Genomic DNA, 22604 nt, shown 5'->3' on the forward strand with positions numbered 1-22604 from the left:
CTAGCGATGATGCGGGGACGCGCGCATCAGCGTTCATCGCCCGGCCATACACACTGGACAAGTTTGAGCTCAAAGTAGCTAAAAATTCCAAAAGTGACCTATTTTGAGCTCAAAATTGCCCTGTTCTCAGTAGAAGGTAGTTTATCAGGGGCACATTAAGAGAGAAGGGGGCCCATGTGCACTCTTTGTCTGGGCCCCCTCCTCTCTAGCCACTAGCTCAGTAGACTCTGAGCACTAGGGTCACTAGGAGACCCTAGCGCTGTACCAGATTCTAGTGCGCATGCGCAGGTCTCCAGGAAAATGGCACGGTGGGCATTTTCCCAGTGATTTTCCTACTGTGCATGTGCGAAATGCAGAGAAAATGGCCCCCATGCCATTTTCCAGATGATTTGTGCAGTACTGCTGCCATCGACATGGGACTCTAGAAGGGTAAATATTCAAGAAATGGTTGCAGAATGTTCAGTGTGGCCCCTTTGGACCCAGGGGCCCATGTGCACTGCACACCTTGCACCCATCTATAGATTGTAAGCTTGCGAGCAGGGCCTTACTACCTCTATGTCTGTCTATATTTACACAGTTTTGCTCTATTACTGTTGTTCTAATTGTAAAGCGTAATGGAATATGCTGCGCTATATATGAAACTGTTAATAAATAATAGATATACCACTGTAGCCTATCCATTCTCCACAACAGAGATGGGCAACCTGACTTACTTCAAAGGCCACGTGGCTGACCCTTAAACATTCCAAAGGGCCACAAATTATCCTTCATCTTGGTAATAAGTTAATAAATAAAAAAAGAGCTACCTCTGAGCAATAGTATATCAGCAGGCATTTTAAACAAGCCTCACAAGGTGTAACAAACACATCTTTACTAAATTCAGAAGACACTGGGGGTTGTAGGTGAAGGATCAGAGGGCTGCATGCTGCTCATCCCTGCTCTACAATCTAGCACTGTACCTCGATGATGTCCAGGACCGTATTAAGGGGCTAATTCAGGTTGGATTGCAAATCGCGATCCAACCGGAAATTTTTACGATGGCCCCATGGGTGCACGCGCAGCACCCGCCCTGCGTATCGCAGAAAAAGCGATCACCTCTGCCTGTCAATCAGGCAGAGGCGGCCGCGGGGGGGGGGGGGGGGGGCATGTTGTGGGCGTGATCACGGCGCCTGCGTGATGTCACATGCAGCCACCGCGATGGGTAAGATGGCGCAGGGTCTCCTGCCGGCGCGGTTTAGCTACGCTCGCAGGAGGCATCAAGAATTTTTCAGATGAAGCGGAAATTGCGAGGTGCTCACAATTTCTGCTTCATCAAGGGGGGAGGCGCCGGTCAGAATGCTGGGTGACCCCCAGCATGCGATCCAAAGCAGAATTTGCTATCCTTACTGAATTAGCCCCTAAACTTGTTTGGCTGTCATGTCCAGGGGTGAGGGTGGCTCCGGTGGAGCGTGAGCTCCGGGTGCCGAAAAAGTTAGAGGGTGCGTCGCCGCCCTCCCTTCTCATGCTGCACTGTGGGCTGCTGTGTAGGCAGCTGCAGAGCAGGAACAGATGGGGCGCACACTGACTCAGAGAATACAGTAGGTAGGGTACAGGGCAGGCCATAGGTGACAGCAGAAGACACTGGCAGCCGGCACATGCCGAAGCTCTGCTCACCCTCTTTCTATGTCTCACGGGCTGCTTGTAGCTGTGCAGCAGGGTTACTTCTGTCCTGCAGCACCACTCTATGCCCCTGTTGCTGTAGCACCTCTCTCTGTCTAGCCCAGCTGCTGCAGCACTTCTCTCTGCCCCGGCTTCTGCAACATCTCTCTCTTTCCTAGATGCTGCAGCACTTGTCTTTACTGCAGATGCTGCAGCACCTCTTACGGGTGTAGTATGCCGGCAGTCGGGCTCCCGGCGACCAGCATACCGGTGCCGGGAGCCCGACCGCCAGCATACCGACAGCGTGGCGAGCGCAAATGAGCCCCTTGCGGGCTTGCTGTGCTCGCCACGCTGCGGGCACGGTGGCCGCTATTTTATTCTCCATCCGGGGGGGGGGGGGGGGTCGTGGACCCCCAAGAGGGAGAAAAAGTGTCGGTATGTCGGCTGTCGGGATTCCGGCGCTGGTATACTGTGCACCGGGATCCCGACAGTTGGCATACTGAAGACCACCCCCTCTTACAGCCCAGGCTTCTGCAGCACTACTCTCTGCCCCGGCTACTGCAGCACCTCTCTCTGTGGCTATACTTTGGTGTAATGTGTGTAAGTACAGTGTGGTGTAACCTGTATAAGGGGCTCTACTATGTAGCATAACATGTATAAGGGGTACTACTGAGTGGTGTAATGTGAATAACGGACACTACTGTGCTGTGTAATGTTAATTGTACTATTCTGTGGCCACACCCCTTCCCCATGAAGCTACACCCCTATATTATTTATTCACCCTGAGTTCCACATAGTTTAGAACTGTCCCTGTCACCAATTTAGGATTTTAAAAAATGTTTTTATTTCAAATGTAACAAGCTACCACATGTTGGCTAGGCCCTTGATTCAGTATGGGGAAGGGGGTGGGGGTGCTAAAACATACCCTTGCTCCGGGCACCATGGCACCTAGCTACACCTCTGGTCATGTCGACACCTCGCCATCAACCTAGAGCTCTGTAACCTCAACCTTTTCCTTGTATCGTTTACATAAAATTAATGTTTATTGTAAAGGTAACTTAAGTACTTTGAGACTACAGGGCCTCTACCCCTTTTGTGACCAAACATCACATTTTATGATGCATCAATTTATTTGGCTTATATTATTTATCATTTTTGTCTTTATGATTTAATTTCTTAGTTTACACACATGAATCTGATACTGTTTTTTTATTTTGGTTTTATTTGTTTAGTCTAGGCTCTATGTAGGGTAAAAGGCGCAAAAATATGGAATAAACTCATCTCTTCTTTTTGGGTATATCGATGCTACACATGTACTTTATACAAGATTTGACATTGCTATAATGATCTGATGTGTTAATGTTAGTTCTAAATCACCCCTTACCCCCTTAATGATATACCCTCATACCCACACTTTTTAAGTTTTGGACAGAGGTGGGTTAGGTACAGAATATAAATATTAAGGGTTATAACAATTGAGGGAGGGAGTTGAGATTCACATCCATTCAATCATAGCCGCATTTTCATGAGTGCAAAAAAAGTGCAAAACATAGGAGCAACTATGTGCGAGATTCTGACTGCTTATATGGGATGCAAACAAAATGAGTGACGATATCCTGTTCTAGTCACTAACTATGGGGTAAATTTACTAAAGCTTCTAAAATGGAGAATTTGTATGTTGCTCATAGCAACCAATCAAATGCTGGCTATCATTTTCTAAAATGCAATAGAGAAATGATAGCTTCTGATTGGTTGCTGTGGGCAACATCACTAATTCTCTGTTTTAGAGGCTTTAGTAAATTTCCCCTTAGTCTCCACCTTAATGTTGTATAATGCAGTGGCACTTTTGCATTGTCAATGGGAATCCTGGCGGTGCCATCAGGGATATTCTCCTGGGCTGCAGACTTACATCCTTGCTTGGGATAACTGAGCTGGCTCTCCCATGAAAGGCATTACTAGTAGGGATGGCCATTGGTGGGCTGCTATCGATGGCACCATCGGTGATATCCATCGATGGTACTTGAACCATCGATGATTTGCACCACTCAATGGCCATCACTGAAAGGTGCTGCCTGGGCCGCGGGCCAATCAAAAAATGGGTGCGGGGCTTGTCGCGTGTCAGTGGTGGAGCTATGCTCCATGTCTCTGCACCTTGCAAAAAAATAAATAAAAAATAAAAATATTCGTTTAGGCTGTGCCATCGATGGAAAGAGAAATCATCTGGTTCTCTCCCATCGATGGCAAAAACATTCGACATCGGCCTATATTTTGAACTCTCTTAGCCGTTGATTTAAAGTACATCTGGAATTAGTGACCCTGTACTGTGGAGAAATAGCAGAATGCATTTTACATTATACTGGTAACTAGAAGGACGATATCTGCATGTAATATAATAAGACGCTTATGTGTTCTGACATAACAGTATAACGATGCATGGACAGAATGAAAAATGTAAAAAGTAAATCCTGAGAGTGCAGAACCAATCCAATGAGCCTAAACATGGCCGTGCAAGCCACCTTCTGGTCTTATAGGGGGTAAGAGGAACACATTTAGCTTTACTTTATTATTGTTCACATTTTTCTAATACAGGTATGGGATCTTTAACCTGGAGACAACTTATCCAGACAGATCCAACAAATGGCTTGGGGTGGTGGTCCGGTATTTGAGGCATCATACTTCAGATTAAATTAACAAATATTAAAGATTACATAGTTTCTATCCACTGAGGGCAGGATTAACAGAGAGGCTGGGGCAGATGCCCGGGTACCCCATACATAGCCATATCATTAGTGGGGGAAGGGGGGGGGGTACTGTGGCATAATGTGAACTGGGGGCTCTTCAGTGTGTTCAACACACCTGTGGTGCTGGGATTATTTACACATTTAACTTTAATATCACCAGTATATCATCATATTGACAATTTTACTAGTAGGGGCCTCACAAATCTTTCCAACCCCGATATACTGGTTCTTTGTTCTATCCACTGAGACACTGTGGCTGTATATGAATTTGTGGTCCTTATATTCTTATTGACATTTTTTTTTTTATCATGCCTGCGGGGAAATGCTGGACTGTGAAGGAGCAAGAAATATGGTTACTAAACATAATCTTCCATTCTCCTTGCATTCCAAAAAGATAGAATGTCAAACATTCTGGATAGTCCCGCATCTGTATAAAAATTTGCTAAAGCAGTTCTGCTTTTTTATAATGCATTCAGTGGTGCCAAGAGAAAGGGGGCAGGTACTAATTACCCGGGGCTCGGAGGGGCCCAGCAAGGGCCCGAGTCCGCTGCACCCCCCCCAAGAATATAAGTACACTAATGCCCGACGTCATCTCACCAGTGACCTCTTTGGGAAGATGCCCGCTGCACATTGAAAGCAAAGACTCTGGTACTGTGCCAGTCTTTGCTCTCTAGTGCACTTACGCTATCTTCCCAATTATCACAGGGAAGATTTGCGTCGGCTGTGGAGGAGGGACCTGCTTCCATGAGCAAGCAAGGTAGGACGCAGGTACCCTCCCCCGTGCCCCACTGTGGAGTGCACTGCGGCACCACAGTTTATTCTTTTTTTAAAGTAAATTATTTTTACGGGGGTGTGGACATGCCCACTTTTTAGGTCACACCCCTATTTTATTACTAGGGCCCAGCATGTCTCTCTACGACCCTAAACACATTTACACTTTTTTATACCTCCTAACATCTGGTGGAGAAAAAGTGTGACTGTCTCGAGCTGCCAAAAGGTGGCGTGGCTTCACAGGAGTGCCCCGGTTTAATCACTAAGGGGGGAATGCCCAGCACTCTGTGAGCTACTGGCATCTCCCCTGTCCTTCCGTGTCCCGTGAATAGACGCTGTGCGCACAGCATCTATTCACCACTGCTCCGCTAAGCAGAGCAGCGAGTGACAGGAGGCTTCAAACTGCCACATCGCGGACCACGAGTGGGACAGCGGGACCGTCCCACAAAAACAGGACTGTCCCGCAAAAATTGGGACAGCTGGGAGGTATGCTTTTAGTATACTTACAAATGATAGCAACTTTCTTTTTGTCATTTCCTATAAGTATATGTACATATATTTGTAATAAAAAACAAGTCACGTATCTGATATTAGACTCTTTAGTGTCTTTGAAGCTTTACTCTTTCGCCAGCTTATATTCTGGAATGATTGCTTATTGTCTAGCTTGAATCTTAAAAAAAAATTGTAGTTACCAGTCAACCACTTTCATTTTCTGGCCAGTGACATCAGCACCTTAAGTTAGGCACTACAGTATATTATAGGTAATATATGTTCATCCTCTGGCAGACAGGGCATTGCATACTAACAATAAACATAGTCCTTATTAGCATTGTGTATTTGTCTGACTGGTCCGGTTAGTCTCCTTTTTTGCTGTAAAAGTCACATGTAGCTGGCAGTCCGCCCAGACTGAGTGACCAGGTTTAAAGATGGACTTTTGTTTCTTTAACTACATAATGTCAGGTTTGTTTTATTTTTTGGCCCTTAACAACTTCAATGCCAGGTGAGGTTGGCAGGTCTGTTACAAGTCCCATTTGCATGGCTGTGCACTGAGCTGTTTTCTAAACTGAGCATCTGGTCTGAATTATCTGCAGCCCCCGTTCGCTGTTGAAGTCACTTAATCTCTTTTGCCTTCTGTCCCACGCAAAGCTTTGGCATATTGACCTCTGTGTGGATTCTACTTAATGTGAACACATCTTTTGGTTTTTGCACATTGCTACAGAGGCAGCAAAACATTTGTTTCCCCCCCACTAGCTTTTGTGCTAAATAAGTAGATTTTTGGTCCCATTTGACACAGACCCTTTTTGTGTTTGAGGAGAACATATATATTTTTAAATGGTCAGGCAACCTGTGTTGGACCACTTAGAAGTTATTGCATGGAAACACCAAGCCAACATTCTACCATTTACGGTAATAGTTTGGCCACATTGGAGCAGAGCTTTATTAGAGAGACATGTGGCCTAATTCGGAGGTGATCGCAGCAGCAAATTTGTTAGCAGTTGGGCAAAACCATGTGCACTGCAGGTGGGACAGATATAACGTGCAGAGAGAGGTAGATTTTGGTGGGGTGTATTCAAACTGAAATCTAAGTTGCAGTGTAAAAATAAATCAGGCAGTATTACCCTGCACAGAAATGAAATAACCCACCCAAATCTAACTCTCTCTGCAAATGTTATATCTGCCCCCACCTGCAGTGCACATGGTTTTGCCCAATTGCTAACAAACTTGCTGCTGCGATCAACTCCAAATTACCCCCATGGTCCTGACAGAGAGGTGCAGCGGTTCTGCGAAAATATGGTAATGACGCTGCCTTGGGTACTTGTAGAGGCAGCCACTGGCGACATTTCTGATCCACCACTTCTGTACAAATTCATACCATTGAATCTTTGAGCAACACTGTAGTTGCTTAGAATGCCCATCACATGTGAGCCGCCGAAGCCTTTACAGCTGCACACACATTCGCAGGCTCAGCTGTGCCCCTGAAGTGAATGCGACATGCCTGCATTTTAGTAGTCCCCTCCATAGCTCCCATAAACGCTCACTACCTGTCACTCAGTTTGCAAATAAATCCTCACTGCGTCTGCTGTAGCTAATCAATCGCTGCATGTGAGTAGTGTGACTTACGCATACACACAACGCACTGCATCACCGCTGAATCAGGCACTATGGATGATATTTTGTGTTTCTTTGGCTGTGTGTTAAGGTTATTTTTACCAAGAGGCATACAAGCTATACAGAACCCAGACATAATAATAGGGTTTACACTGTATAGTTACTGCACAGACATGAATGTATAGTCCAGTACAGCTGGTTGGTGAGGAAATATAGTATACTAGTGAAAAGTCATAGATCTTTTGGTGGTGCCCAGTAAGGCCACTACACACCACTTTACACAACATACAAAGTATTGTGAGGTTCTTTTAAGAATAGGAGATAATATGACTTGGTGATTTTTTTTGTGCTTCTGAAAAAGTTATAAGGCAAAATCCTTAATGACAATCTATGACATATTGTAAAATCTATCTATCTATCTCCAAAAGAATCTCACAACATAAAACACTTTATTCTCTCTTGGATCTAGAAACAGGCATCACTATCGGTGTCTGGCGCTAATAGTTATGATAGTCACAATGACTATTCTGATCAAGTTGTCTACTAAGAGAATTGATGCCTACAGATGGACCATGGTTCAGTGTTTCCGAATACATGAGGCTTGATAGTCCTCACTTTTGTAGTTGAACATATTGAATGCTCCCCTTGTATTAAATACAGTTCAAGTGTCTTATTATTATTTTTTTGTCTGCATAAAACTATTATTTACTGAACCCAGACATGTCATAACCTTTTTTTTTTTTTTTTTCCTTTGGCAGGTGAACACGTTCAAAGAGACTTATTCCTTGGAGAAGTGAGCCCCAAAATCAACATGTCAAAATATAAACTTGTTATGTTGAGGCATGGTGAGGGTGCCTGGAACATTGAAAACCGCTTTTGCAGTTGGGTTGACCAAAAGTTGAGTATGGATGGACTAACGGAAGCTGAGATGTGTGGGAAGCACTTAAAATCTTTGGGCTTCAAGTTTGACATGGTTTTTACGTCAATCCTGAGTCGCTCTATACAGACGGCATGGCTGGTGTTGCAAGAGCTTGGGCAAGAATGGGTTCCAGTTCAGAGTTCGTGGCGGCTCAATGAGCGCCATTACGGGGCACTTATTGGTCTCAACCGGGCAGAACTGGCCCTGAATCATGGAGAAGAGCAAGTGAAGATATGGAGAAGGAGCTATGATGTTGCCCCTCCGCCAATAGACGAGAGCCACCCTTATTATCAGGAGATACATACGGATAGAAGGTACACGTGTTGTGACATTCAGAGAGAAAAGCTGCCAAAATCTGAGAGCTTGAAGCATGTCCTGGAAAGGCTCCTTCCCTACTGGAATGAAGTAATTGCACCAGAAATAAAACAAGGGAAAAATATTCTTATATCTGCACATGGAAACAGCACAAGGGCATTATTAAAACACTTGGAAGGTACAGTTTTTGGGTGTATTTTTCTCTGGTGCCCGCTGCCACAGCCCCATTTTGTCTTTCCAATAATTATGTACATAGGTTAATATTTGTTGTTACCAAAGGTAGATCTATACTGGTTCAGTATTATATTTCGGCTTTCGGGATGCCGGCGGTCACATGACCGACCCGGCATCTTGGAACAGAGAATGACAACTCTTTAGTCTGTAAGGAGACTAACCCCCTTACCCTAACCCTCCTTGGGTGGCGGCTATAGCTAAACCTAGGGGATGGCGGCTAGGGCTAAATCTCTGGGTGTGGCAGCTACGGCTAACCACCTCACCTAGTCCATAACCTTCATGGGCCCTAACCCTAATACCCACCCCAATACTTTCCTTCAGGATGTCGTCTATCAGTGTCCTGGTGCCGGTCTCCTGACATGTGTCGGTATTCCGGCGTTGGACACATGCATCCCAATCTATATACATGATGACTTCAAATGGAGAATTTCTATTCCCAAATTTTTGCAGCAAATCTTTCTTTTATTATATACCTAGTTTCAGTCAGTTAGCTGATGTAAATAAAATGTACATATTTTTATTGCTCTTTGTTGAGGATTGGGAAAAATTAGTGCTATGTTGGGCACTGGATAAATAAATAGAGCAAGCTGACGATATCTCACTGGTGAAATGCGTCAGCTTGCTATATCTGGTTTCTGAATCTTTTTAAATTGGCAACTCACAATCTGGTCACGGAGCAATAACTGGAAATGGCTTCAAAGTAATGGGTGGGTAGGCCTGGTCTTTGCTTTGTCTGTCCCCTCTCCTCCCCCTCCTCTTTAAAACCTGATGCTTTCAGTCTCGAGACACAGTCATGGTCTGGGTATGGCTTGGTGCTGCCAAGTTCCCAGACCAGTCACGATAAATACAGCAATGTTTCTGTGTTTTCCCCTGCCTGCATTTTCCCTCCCTTTTCAAATCATAACAAGGCAAATGGGACCCAGAATAGGGTTGTCAGCCATTTTACTTCTGCTGCCAGATTACTACGGAATCACTATGTGCTTTACACATCGAAAATCGGTGCATTTGGGCGTGACCTGTGCAATAAGCAATGCAGATGCGCCTGATCGGCAATACAATTGAATAGCGTCATCAATTGCCCAAACAACAATTGAATTCCGTCCATAATCTGTAGGGGGAAAGACAATGGAATAATATTTTCATTACCTTAACCGTGTTAAATGCCACCTTGAAAATTTTTTTCATTCTGTCCTACAAAAGGTACTAACAAAACAAAAAAGCAATAAACAATATGGCAAAGCACTTCATATTTTTATTTAAAAAATGATCTAATAACTTATTGCAAATTACAGAGCGATGAATTGAAAACATAACTTAAAATGTAAATCTATAATATCCACAAACCAAATAAAAATGATATGCTTAGGGCCTGATTACATAAATTTTGTTGTATGTGTGTGGTGTGTGTGTGTGTGTTCTAAACAGATAGAATATAGACACACATTTCATTAAGGTGACCTCTGCAATTGTTCTCCTGGTTGTTATCAATCTATTTTCTACATTTATTGCTGGCTGAATTATTTGCTTTGCCAAGACTTCGATTTTTCTGTGTTGTTCTTAGTTGCTGGGTGACCGTGGCTTACCTGAACAGCCAGCTCTTGCTGCTGAATAACAAATTCCTTAAAAGGTAACACCACTTAAATGTTGCCTAATTAAACTCCCTATGCTGGTAACAACAACTTGCTGTAATAAATCCTAATACTCGTAATAAGTTTTCTGCGGCTTTTGACTGCTGAAAACCAGGGAACACACTGTTGATGTCAGGTTGTGATTAATGGATGTTCCCTATCAACATCTGAGTAGTACATTATTTTAGGATAGGTGGAACTCATTTATACTAGACTTGGACAAAAAGCGTTCACACCACGACTCGGAGGCCGTGTGTCGTAATAGGGGGTGTGACCCTGCCATGGAGCAGGTGTGGCTAGCCTGTTATGGGTGGAGCTAGCCTGTATCTGGCCCACTCCATTCTGCCTATGAATGCATCAGTGTTTGCTACAATTGGGACACTCTTCCGTGCTTCACAGATGTAATAACATTCACCACAATTGTAGATAAGACTAAGGGGGAGATATTTCAAAACTCCTAGTTGTTGTTTTTCAAATGCAGCCTGCAAAATGGAGAATATTTGATACATCTCCCCCTGTCTCTACAATTTATTTCTGATTCCTCCGTTCTCTTATACACCTACCGACCTTATGTCTGTCCTTCTTGACTCCTCCTAAACTTCTGCCCACTTTGACCAGGTGACGACCCTTATCACTTGAAGTTTATAGCATCATGTGGTGCTCTGTTACCTGTACTCTATTTCTGTTATTTATTTACTGTAATGCTATGTTTTGTCTCCCTGTACTGTCCTTTGTACGGCGCTGCGAAACACATGTGGCGCCTTATAAATAAAATGTAGTAATAATAATAATAATAATAATAATAATAATTACATGTCAAGATCTAGTTTAGGTTAGTGTAAAGGGGGGTACACACGGAGAGATCCATGCTTAAATTCTAAGCAATGCGACTAGATTGCTTAGAAATTATGCATGGTTCACTCCGTGTAGGGTGCCGATGACAGCGATGCGCGGTCCTGCACGTCACTATCGCCGGCTCTAGATTAGTGAGATCACCCTCCATCCTCGCTTAGCACACATCGCGCTGAGTGCTGAGCGGTCTGTACTAGATCACTCAGCACACATCACCCCACTGGCGTATCTATAATGGGTGCGGTGTGTGCGGTGCACACGGGCCCCTGGGTCCAGAGTGGGGCCATACCGCACACACTGCACCCATTTCTTCTATACATGCCTTTCAGGCTTCCATCGGTGACCGTGTGTGTAGCCGTCACTGCCACTGCTAGCACACTGACCGCTAGAGACTCCAGCACAGTGCCAGACTCTACAGCGCATGCAGGACTCTGGAAAAATGGCGCAGCGGACATTTTTCGGAGTCCTGCGCATGCGCTGTAGACTCTGGACTGTGCCAGAGTCTCAGCGCTGACAGCGGCGGTGACGGCCACGGGTCCCCTCCTCTCTAGAAACGGCGCTGCATCTCCCTGTGTGTATGGGGCTTAAAGCAGTCCATGGTTCCCCCACCTACTTATGGTGGAGGTAAGGATTCAGCACAAATAATGGTCTGTAATCTGTGTTTTTCTGTTTTCAACATGTTAATTAAGTAAAAAGACTTGATTGTTATGTATAACCCAGCATGGTGCAAATTCATTTTTGACTAGTAAACACTTAACATTTCTAAAGTGTTCACTTCACTACTTCAGCTCTACGATTATTCTCCTTTAAAGGGAAATGTTGCATAATAATTTAAAATCTATGGCTGGGGAGTCGCTGCTATAAATAGGGGATTTAGACACAGCTGCAATCTGTGTTGCTTTTAAAAACATAAAATAATCACCTATATTGCAAAACAATAACTAAAGTTAAAACTACATGTAGGCACTGTGACGTTTTGTGTAGGGTTGTGTATAGTGTTGAAGACCCACTGCACAATGGTAAACACTTCAGGGTGTCATGTTTTCTTCTTATAGCCACAATACTTGTGAAAGAATGTAAACTTGCATCCATTACTGTATACAGCCGGGCCAACCCACAAGTCTCATTTACACATTTGTATCTTTGTTTTTCACCTAACGATGGTTCTATGTACTGCACCATTTTATGTCATTTTGGATGGAAAACAAGGATGCTCATATTTTACTTTATTGTTTTTTCTTCAAGAGAGTTATGCCTGTCTTTAGTGTAGGACAGGATAATTAGTAAATATGCCCCTTAGACTGAAATGACTGGATATCCCTGCGGGTAAGAAGAGATGCTTCATTAACAAAGCCCCATGTTCAGTTAGTGTTTCTCACTCTCCGTCCCCTAGTCGGTGCTCATCACTAACTCACATTTTAAAAGATCCACAGGCAGTCTGGAAAACATGAACTGTTGGGGAACCTGAAGACCGAGTGTGAGAAATACTGCATTACATTGTTGTGTGCATGGGCTGGTCATACATTGGACGGTAATTAATTGTTTTGCGCACCCGACCTCCTGTGTAAAGTGACGGGAGATCGCGGGGCGGAATTCAATTGTTTGTTTTTTTTGCGCTGACTGCACCCATAAAGTTTGGATTTAGTCGCGTAAAGCAGCTAAAACTGATCAAAGTGCTGGGCACAATCGTGGAAAGTGCCATTCGGGCGCCCAAAGGTGTCACTTTGTTTGCACATTTCAGCTCACCCCTCTATGTGTGTATGTATGTGTGTGTGTGTATGTATACGTATAAATATATATATACACTGCTCAAAAAAATAAAGGGAACACTAAAATAACACATCCTAGATCTGAATGAATGAAATATTCTTATTAAATACTTTGTTCTTTACATAGTTGAATGTGCTGACAACAAAATCACACACAAATTATCAATGGAAATCAAATTTATTAACCCATGGAGGTCTGGATTTGGAGTCACACTCAAAATTAAAGTGGAAAAACACACTACAGGCTGATCCATCTTTGATGTAATGTCCTTAAAACAAGTCAAAATGAGGTTAAGTAGTGTGTGTGGCCTCCACGTGCCTGTATGACCTCCCTACAACGCCTGGGCATGCTCCTGATTAGGTGGCGGATGCTCTCCTGAGGGATCTCCTCCCAGACCTGGACTAAAGCATCCGCCAACTCCTGGACAGTCTGTGGTGCAACAAGGGTTGGTGGATGGAGCGAGACATGATGTTCCAGATGTGCTCAATTGGATTCAGGTCTGGGGAACGGGCGGGCCAGTCCATAGCATCAATGCCTTCGTCTTGCAGGAACTGCTGACACACTCCAGCCACATGAGGTCTAGCATTGTCTTGCATTAGGAGGAACCCAGGGCCAACCGCACCAACATATGGTCTCACAAGGGGTCTGAGGATCTCATCTCGGTACCTAATGGCAGTCAGGCTACCTCTGGCGAGCACATGGAGGGCTGTGTGGCCCCCCAAAGAAATGCCACCCCAAACCATTACTGACCCACTGCCAAACTGGTCATGCTGGAGGATGTTGCAGACAGCAGAACATTCTCCTTGGCGTCTCCAGACTCTGTCACGTCTGTCACATGTGCTCAGTGAGAACCTGCTTTCATCTGTGAAGAGCACATGGCGCCAGTGGCGAATTTGCCAATCTTGGTGTTTTCTGGCAAATGCCAAACATCCTGCACGGTGTTGGGCTGTAAGCACAATCCCCACCTGTGGATGTTGGGCCCTCATACCACCCTCATGGAGTCTGTTTCTGATCGTTTGAGGAGACACATGCACATTTGTGGCTTGCTGGAGGTCATTTTGCAGGGCTCTGGCAGTGCTCCTCCTGTTCCTCCTTGCACAAAGGCGGAGGTAGCGGTTCTGCTGCTGTGTTGTTGCCCTCCTACGGCCTCCTCCATGTCTCCTGATGTACTGGCCTGTCTCCAGGTAGCGCCTCCATGCTCTGGACACTGCGCTGACAGACACAGCAAACCTTCTTGCCACAGCTCGCATTGATGTGCCATCCTGGATGAGCTGTACTACCTGAGCCACTTGTGTGGGTTGTAGGGAGGTCATACAGGCACGTGGAGGCCACACACATTACTGAGCCTCATTGTGACTTGTTTTAAGGACATTACATCAAAGTTGGATCAGCCTGTAGTGTGTTTTTCCACTTTAATTTTGAGGGTGACTACAAATCCAGACCTCCATGGGTTAATAAATTTGATTTTCATTGATAATTTTTGTGTGATTTTGTTGTCAGCACATTCAACTATGTAAAGAACAAAGTATTTAATAAGAATATTTCATTCATTCAGATCTAGGATGTGTTGTTTTAGTGTTCCCTTTATTTATTTGAGCAGTGTGTGTATATGTATGTGTATGTATGTATGTATGTGTGTGTATATATATATATATATATATATAGAATTGAAGACCACGGCGCTCGGGTGCAATTTATGTGGTAATAGTGCACAGTATAAAAAGTATTGTTTAGAAATATAGTAAAACGTAGTGAATATATTAAAAAAGATTTTAAAAGAAGATACGTGAGGTAAAAGTCCCTATTTCATATAAAAGCACTTCTCAGTAAATTATCAGAGCGGCAGCTTGTAATACATATAGATATGCTTGGCATGCATATAAAATTTGTTGCAAGAATTGGAAAAACAAGCGCCCAAGAGTGTAATTATTAGGGTCAGGGAAAATGAAGGTATAAAAAATGGATGATAAGGATCGATTTAAAACACTTATCTGGCAGGTAGAGACTTGAATCAAGTTGAGGATTAAGAACATGCGGATAAAACAGAAAAAACTAACATAGTGTGTACCGTTTATGTTGCATATTATGTTACTGTTTAGTTTCACAGGCCTTATTAGGGAACTTAGCTTATTCCCACAGAGTATAAATTTGCAGCCTGCGCTGTGTATATATTAAAAATACAAGAAAGTTTTTAATAACATAATCACATAAAAACACACATAAAAATAGCTGTATAGCATGCGTACAGGATAAAAAATTAAATCAGGCTTATCTGTCCATGAATATGACTGAAATGCATGCGTACAGGATTTAAAATAGTTTTAGGCTTATCTGTCCATCAAGAGGAGGTGTCTGCAGGTACTCCCAACGCGTTTCGTCCGTCAGCAACAGGACTTCATCAAGGGGATAACCACACTGAGCAATCTTTGCTCTATTTATGCCCAGAGGGAGGAAATTGACCATGACATCACTTCCTGTGATTGTCATTAATTTTTTGGAAAATTAGTATAACTACAATCTAATATGCACTCAAAACAGTTGGACATAATTAGAATTATAGTAGAGTAAGAAAGAACCAAAACTTTATATAGAACATAAATAAGGAGTGAAAGAGTGAAAGAATGTCAATTGCCGTCGGAAATGGTGGTGGAACGCATGTGGAACGCATGCGTCATTTCCGGCCGGCGTGATGTGCATTTAAATAGCGAATTTTAATGTGTAATTTAAAATAAGCCAGTGGAGTGCTAGAGCGGATGGGGAAGAAGGGATAGTAATTAGCGGTATGTACCGCCACAGCACTCACTTTGTGTCCGTGAGAAGCACGGAAGGGAGCGCAGTGCGGCGGTGGAACGCACCGCCATTAAAGTGGAGGAGAGCAGGACATAGCGGTGGAACGCACCGCTATGACGCTGACGTCCGTGAGAAGCACGGAAGTGAGCACAGTAGGGCGGTGGAACGCACCGCCATTAAAGTGGAGGGGAGCAGGACATAGCGGTGGAACGCACCGCTATGCCGCTGACGTCACTTCCGTGAGAGATACGGAAGTGATATGCAGTGGAACGCACCGTAATTCAGTAGCGCTAATAGGCGCATAACCAATTTTACTGGGTGCACTTCACTTGTAATTTACCAGTGTGCAAATTGTGATGGATTACATGTATGTATATATATACATACATGTATATGTGGATATAAATACATATAAATACATATCTCACATAGGTGATAGGGGTTAAAAGTGACAGTGCCCTGGAATAAATTATTTATATTTAAAGTGTTAGTGCTATATTAATAATTTATTTTGAGTGCAATTGGATGTTTAAAATTATTATTAATTATATATAATATGTGTGTGCAAATTTTGGGCTTTTTTAAAAAAAAATTTTAATAATAAAAAATTCTTTATCCGAAACAGTCATGTGGATTCATTCTTCCTTAGTCTTTGTAGAAGATGTCCATAGTTTTTGTTGTGTCCATAAACTCCGTCTTATACAGCGCTTGTATACGTCTTGCGGTACTTTTCATATTTATTTACGGAATTGTCCATTGAACACTTCAGCTGGAAAAGACCATAAAAATGGCTTATGACTTAAAACCTTAACTTAATATAGATATAAAGGAACCAATTTCATAAATCAAGGAGAGTATATTAAAAAGGAGATAAAATGTGATAAAGATGGTAAAAGGATGTGATAAAATAATGTGATAAGAGAATACGTGGATGAAGTATCAGAGGAAAGGGGCAATTTCAAACGCCTCATTCAGTCCTAATGGGGATAAGGTCTTGAGTTCATATATCCAAAACATTTCCCGTCTCGACAACTTGTTTAGGACATCACCTCCTCTTTCTCCAAGTTTTACCAGTTCAATTGCTTTAAACGAGATATCTTCCGGGTTGGATTTATGTTTTTCTGTAAAATGTTTGGAAACGGTATGGTTGTCTACCTTATTTTTAATATTCCTGATATGTTCTTGAATTCGTAGCTTAAGAACTCGTTTCGTCTTTCCGACGTATTTTAGTCCACATGTACACTCCAGCAAGTATACTACCATAGTCGAGTTACAATTAAGGAAATCCTTAATGCTGTAATCTTTGGTGCTGTCGTGGTTACTAAATTTCTTCCTATTTGGGTGAAGATATTTGCAGATATTGCAGTTACCACATTTGTAGCATCCTTTGCAATTAATAAATGTGTTATTCCCGGATCTATTCTTGCTTTGTAAATGACTTGGAGCCAAAATCTCTTTCAAGCTACTGGTTTTTCGAAATACAATGTCTGGTTTTGGTGGAAGAATGTCTTTTAGTATTGGATCCATTAGTAGGATGTTCCAGTGTTTGTTAATGGATTTTTTGATAATGCGTTCTTGGTTACTGAATGTAGTGATGAACGGAATGAACTTGTCAGATTTCTTTTGTATTTGTTTGTTGAATAAATCCGTTCTTTGTGCATTGGCCGTCCGCATGTTCTTAATCCTCAAAAAGACTACTACTTGATTCAAGTCTCTACCTGCCAGATAAGTGTTTTAAATCGATCCTTATCATCCATTTTTTATACCTTCATTTTCCCTGACCCTAATAATTACACTCTTGGGCGCTTGTTTTTCCAATTCTTGCAACAAATTTTATATGCATGCCAAGCATATCTATATGTATTACAAGCTGCCGCTCTGATAATTTACTGAGAAGTGCTTTTATATGAAATAGGGACTTTTACCTCACGTATCTTCTTTTAAAATCTTTTTTAATATATTCACTACGTTTTACTATATTTCTAAACAATACTTTTTATACTGTGCACTATTACCACATAAATTGCACCCGAGCGCCGTGGTCTTCAATTCTATATTTTAGTTCTGTGGTTCTTTTCTGTCGGCAGCTGGGGCTATTTTTGTGTGTATTTACTAATAATGTTTAAAAACAGAGGTCATGAGAAAAGGAATGATCTCTGCCACCAAATATTTAATGAAGGTTCCACAAATGCTGATACAAATATTCACAATGAGACTGACATAGATTCCTTATTCTGGGAAGCAGAAAGACTTCTCACCAAAGAAATTAAAGCATGGTGGGAGATAAAGGGTCTAGAGCAATATATAAAAGTCAATAGGATCCCAAGAGGCCTAAGACTAATAAAAAGGCCTACCTTTGGCCTAGACAACACTGAATTTATATCTAAGTGGGATGAGATTCTGCACAGTTGCTCAATCAACCTGATGAATCTCATAATCCTAGAAAAACAAAAAATTCTGGCTACAATTGAGGACGAACTCAAGGTGAAGGAACAACAATTAGTCATACATAAGGACAAGGAAGAATTCAAGGCAAATGATCTAACACTAACAAAGAAACTTGAACACATTGAGGATGATGTCATTAAAGGTAAACAAAAGAAATTTTTCAGAGACAAACAAGATTATCTGCACAACAAAATACAAAACTGGAGCAGATTTCAAGACAAACAATACCAGCACATTCCTGTATATCAGGACCCAGGAGCGAGAAAATGGAAAAAGACACCATATAGGAATAAAAACTACCGTAATCAAAATCGACAACAAATACACCACGAAAAAGAAAGAACTTATCCTACAACTTCAAAAACTACAGCTACATACAACAGATTTTCAGCATTACAAAGACTAGAATCGAATAGTGACTCCGATTTTTTTATCCCCGGACCCAACAACAGACAACATCTTCTCTACAAGGAAAACATTCTTCAGAGAGAGACTGAAAGGGGTTTCCCCTATGAAAAGAAGCCTCCAAGAAGAAGAGGGACAAGGGGCGGGCACAGGAAGAACAAACAAAAGACGGTATCAACCATAAAGAACCCGATGGAACAAGGAATATTTAACCTTTCGGGCTACATTCTTAATGAAGCAGAGATATCACTTTTAAGCAAGGGATTAAAATTTGCACCTGACAAACAGATGAACAAATTCGATACCTTCATAGACCTTAACAAGTTCTCAAGGGCACTCACCTTGAAGAGACATTTTGCGAAGAAAGAACAACTACCGGATCTAATGGAACCATCAAAATCAGGACTAAAAAGGAAATCGAAGTATTACCCTCTTGAATCGAAAGGGAATCACATAAATGTGTTCCAGGAACTAGTAAGAAAGGACCTTTTGTGATGTCGAGATTAAGAAATCCTCCTTCTCAAATCTGAAGAACAAAGAAAAAGAAGCTCTCAAAAAGTTACAAGACAACAATGATATTATCATAAAACAAGCAGATAAAGGAGGTGGCATTGTTATCCTCGATAGAGAGGCATATGAATGCGAAGCTTTACGCCTTCTACATGATGCCTCATCCTATAAACAGCTTCCACAAGATCCTACTAATCTCTTTGTAGAAGAACTCAGAATATTATTGGTATACTATTTCCAAAAGAACACCCTTGATAAGAATGAATTTCAGTACCTCATGACGACAACACCGGTAATACCAACTTTCTACCACCTTCCAAAGATACACAAGAATCTCTCCAAACCTCCTGGCAGACCTATCATCGCAGGGATTGACTCCCTTACTAGCCACTTATCAGAATACGTTGACATATTCTTGTGTAAATACGTGACCAATTTACCATCATTTTTGAAGGACACCAACAGCGCGATCAACATACTGTCCACAGTGGAATGGAAAGATTCTTACCTCTGGATTACGATTGATGTGCAAAGCCTCTATACTTCCATTATCCATGATAAAGGAATAGAAGCCTGCAGAAGATTCCTGGATAAAGACCTTGAACTATCAATACACCATAGGAATGCAATTTGTGACTTTATAAAATTTATTTTAAGTCACAACTACTTTACATTCCAGCGGACCTTTTATTTACAAATCTGTGGAACAGCCATGGGCACATCATTCGCTCCCAGTTTTGCAAATTTATTAATGGGCTCATGGGAAGATGAGTGCATCTATAACAACAACCCATTCTTGAAAAATCTGATCATCTACAAACGTTATATAGATGATATATTGATCATCTGGGAAGGAGACGAGGAAACATTCAAAAGCTTCTTTGAAATACTCACTGCAAACCAATATAACTTGAAGTTTACTTATGAGATCAGTAAAGACAGTGTGCACTACCTGGATCTTACCCTTTCGAGTGCCGATTCAAAAGTCATAACCAGCAATCATATAAAAGAAGTAGACACTAACAGCTACCTTCATTTCAAAAGTTGTCATGCTCGGAATTGGAAAACAAACATTCCATACTCTCAGTTTCATCGCATTAAACGTAATTGCAGTAACGAACAGGATTGCAATAACCAACTATCAACCTATGCTACAAGATTTAAGGAAAGGAGATACCCGGAACGTGTGATAAGTGAAGCATTAGAGAAGACGGCCAATGCACAAAGAACGGATTTATTCAACAAACAAACACAAAAGAAATCTGACAAGTTCATTCCGTTCATCACTACATTCAGTAACCAAGAACGCATTATCAAAAAATCCATTAACAAACACTGGAACATCCTACTAATGGATCCAATACTAAAAGACATTCTTCCACCAAAACCAGACATTGTATTTCGAAAAACCAGTAGCTTGAAAGAGATTTTGGCTCCAAGTCATTTACAAAGCAAGAATAGATCCGGGAATAACACATTTATTAATTGCAAAGGATGCTACAAATGTGGTAACTGCAATATCTGCAAATATCTTCACCCAAATAGGAAGAAATTTAGTAACCACGACAGCACCAAAGATTACAGCATTAAGGATTTCCTTAATTGTAACTCGACTATGGTAGTATACTTGCTGGAGTGTACATGTGGACTAAAATACGTCGGAAAGACGAAACGAGTTCTTAAGCTACGAATTCAAGAACATATCAGGAATATTAAAAATAAGGTAGACAACCATACCGTTTCCAAACATTTTACAGAAAAACATAAATCCAACCCGGAAGATATCTCGTTTAAAGCAATTGAACTGGTAAAACTTGGAGAAAGAGGAGGTGATGTCCTAAACAAGTTGTCGAGACGGGAAATGTTTTGGATATATGAACTCAAGACCTTATCCCCATTAGGACTGAATGAGGCGTTTGAAATTGCCCCTTTCCTCTGATACTTCATCCACGTATTCTCTTATCACATTATTTTATCACATCCTTTTACCATCTTTATCACATTTTATCTCCTTTTTAATATACTCTCCTTGATTTATGAAATTGGTTCCTTTATATCTATATTAAGTTAAGGTTTTAAGTCATAAGCCATTTTTATGGTCTTTTCCAGCTGAAGTGTTCAATGGACAATTCCGTAAATAAATATGAAAAGTACCGCAAGACGTATACAAGCGCTGTATAAGACTGAGTTTATGGACACAACAAAAACTATGGACATCTTCTACAAAGACTAAGGAAGAATGAATCCACATGACTGTTTCGGATAAAGAATTTTTTATTATTAAAATTTTTTTTTTAAAAAGCCCAAAATTTGCACACACATATTATATATAATTAATAATAATTTTAAACATCCAATTGCACTCAAAATAAATTATTAATATAGCACTAACACTTTAAATATAAATAATTTATTCCAGGGCACTGTCCCTTTTACCCCCTATCACCTATGTGAGATATGTATTTATATGTATTTATATCCACATATACATGTATGTATGTATGTATATATATATATACATACATGTAATCCATCACAATTTGCACACTGGTAAATTACAAGTGAAGTGCACCCAGTAAAATTGGTTATGCGCCTATTAGCGCTACTGAATTACGGTGCGTTCCACTGCATATCACTTCCGTATCTCACGGAAGTGACGTCAGCGGCATAGCGGTGCGTTCCACCGCTATGTCCTGCTCCCCTCCACTTTAATGGCGGTGCGTTCCACCGCCCTACTGTGCTCACTTCCGTGCTTCTCACGGACGTCAGCGTCATAGCGGTGCGTTCCACCGCTATGTCCTGCTCTCCTCCACTTTAATGGCGGTGCGTTCCACCGCCGCACTGCGCTCCCTTCCGTGCTTCTCACGGACACAAAGTGAGTGCTGTGGCGGTACATACCGCTAATTACTATCCCTTCTTCCCCATCCGCTCTAGCACTCCACTGGCTTATTTTAAATTACACATTAAAATTCGCTATTTAAATGCACATCACGCCGGCCGGAAATGACGCATGCGTTCCACATGCGTTCCACCACCATTTCCGACGGCAATTGACATTCTTTCACTCTTTCACTCCTTATTCATGTTCTATATAAAGTTTTGGTTCTTTCTTACTCTACTATAATTCTAATTATGTCCAACTGTTTTGAGTGCATATTAGATTGTAGTTATACTAATTTTCCAAAAAATTAATGACAATCACAGGAAGTGATGTCATGGTCAATTTCCTCCCTCTGGGCATAAATAGAGCAAAGATTGCTCAGTGTGGTTATCCCCTTGATGAAGTCCTGTTGCTGACGGACGAAACGCGTTGGGAGTACCTGCAGACACCTCCTCTTGATGGACAGATAAGCCTAAAACTATTTTAAATCCTGTACGCATGCATTTCAGTCATATTCATGGACAGATAAGCCTGATTTAATTTTTTATCCTGTACGCATGCTATACAGCTATTTTTATGTGTGTTTTTATGTG

At 41.8% G+C, this 22604-nt stretch overlaps 1 protein-coding gene across 1 annotated transcript in view; it reads left to right on the forward strand.

Annotated features, from left to right (window-relative positions):
• The window catches only part of BPGM (bisphosphoglycerate mutase), a 69546-nt gene that overhangs the window by 3791 nt on the left and 43151 nt on the right, over positions 1-22604 (forward strand). The window contains exon 2 of the mRNA XM_063928505.1: positions 8018-8671. Coding sequence (XP_063784575.1) covers positions 8071-8671 — 601 coding nt within the window. The 5' untranslated portion in view covers positions 8018-8070. The remainder of the gene's footprint in view (positions 1-8017; positions 8672-22604) is intronic.

This window comes from Pseudophryne corroboree, chromosome 6 (genome assembly GCF_028390025.1).
Source record: "Pseudophryne corroboree isolate aPseCor3 chromosome 6, aPseCor3.hap2, whole genome shotgun sequence".
Taxonomy (NCBI): Eukaryota; Metazoa; Chordata; class Amphibia; order Anura; family Myobatrachidae; genus Pseudophryne; species Pseudophryne corroboree.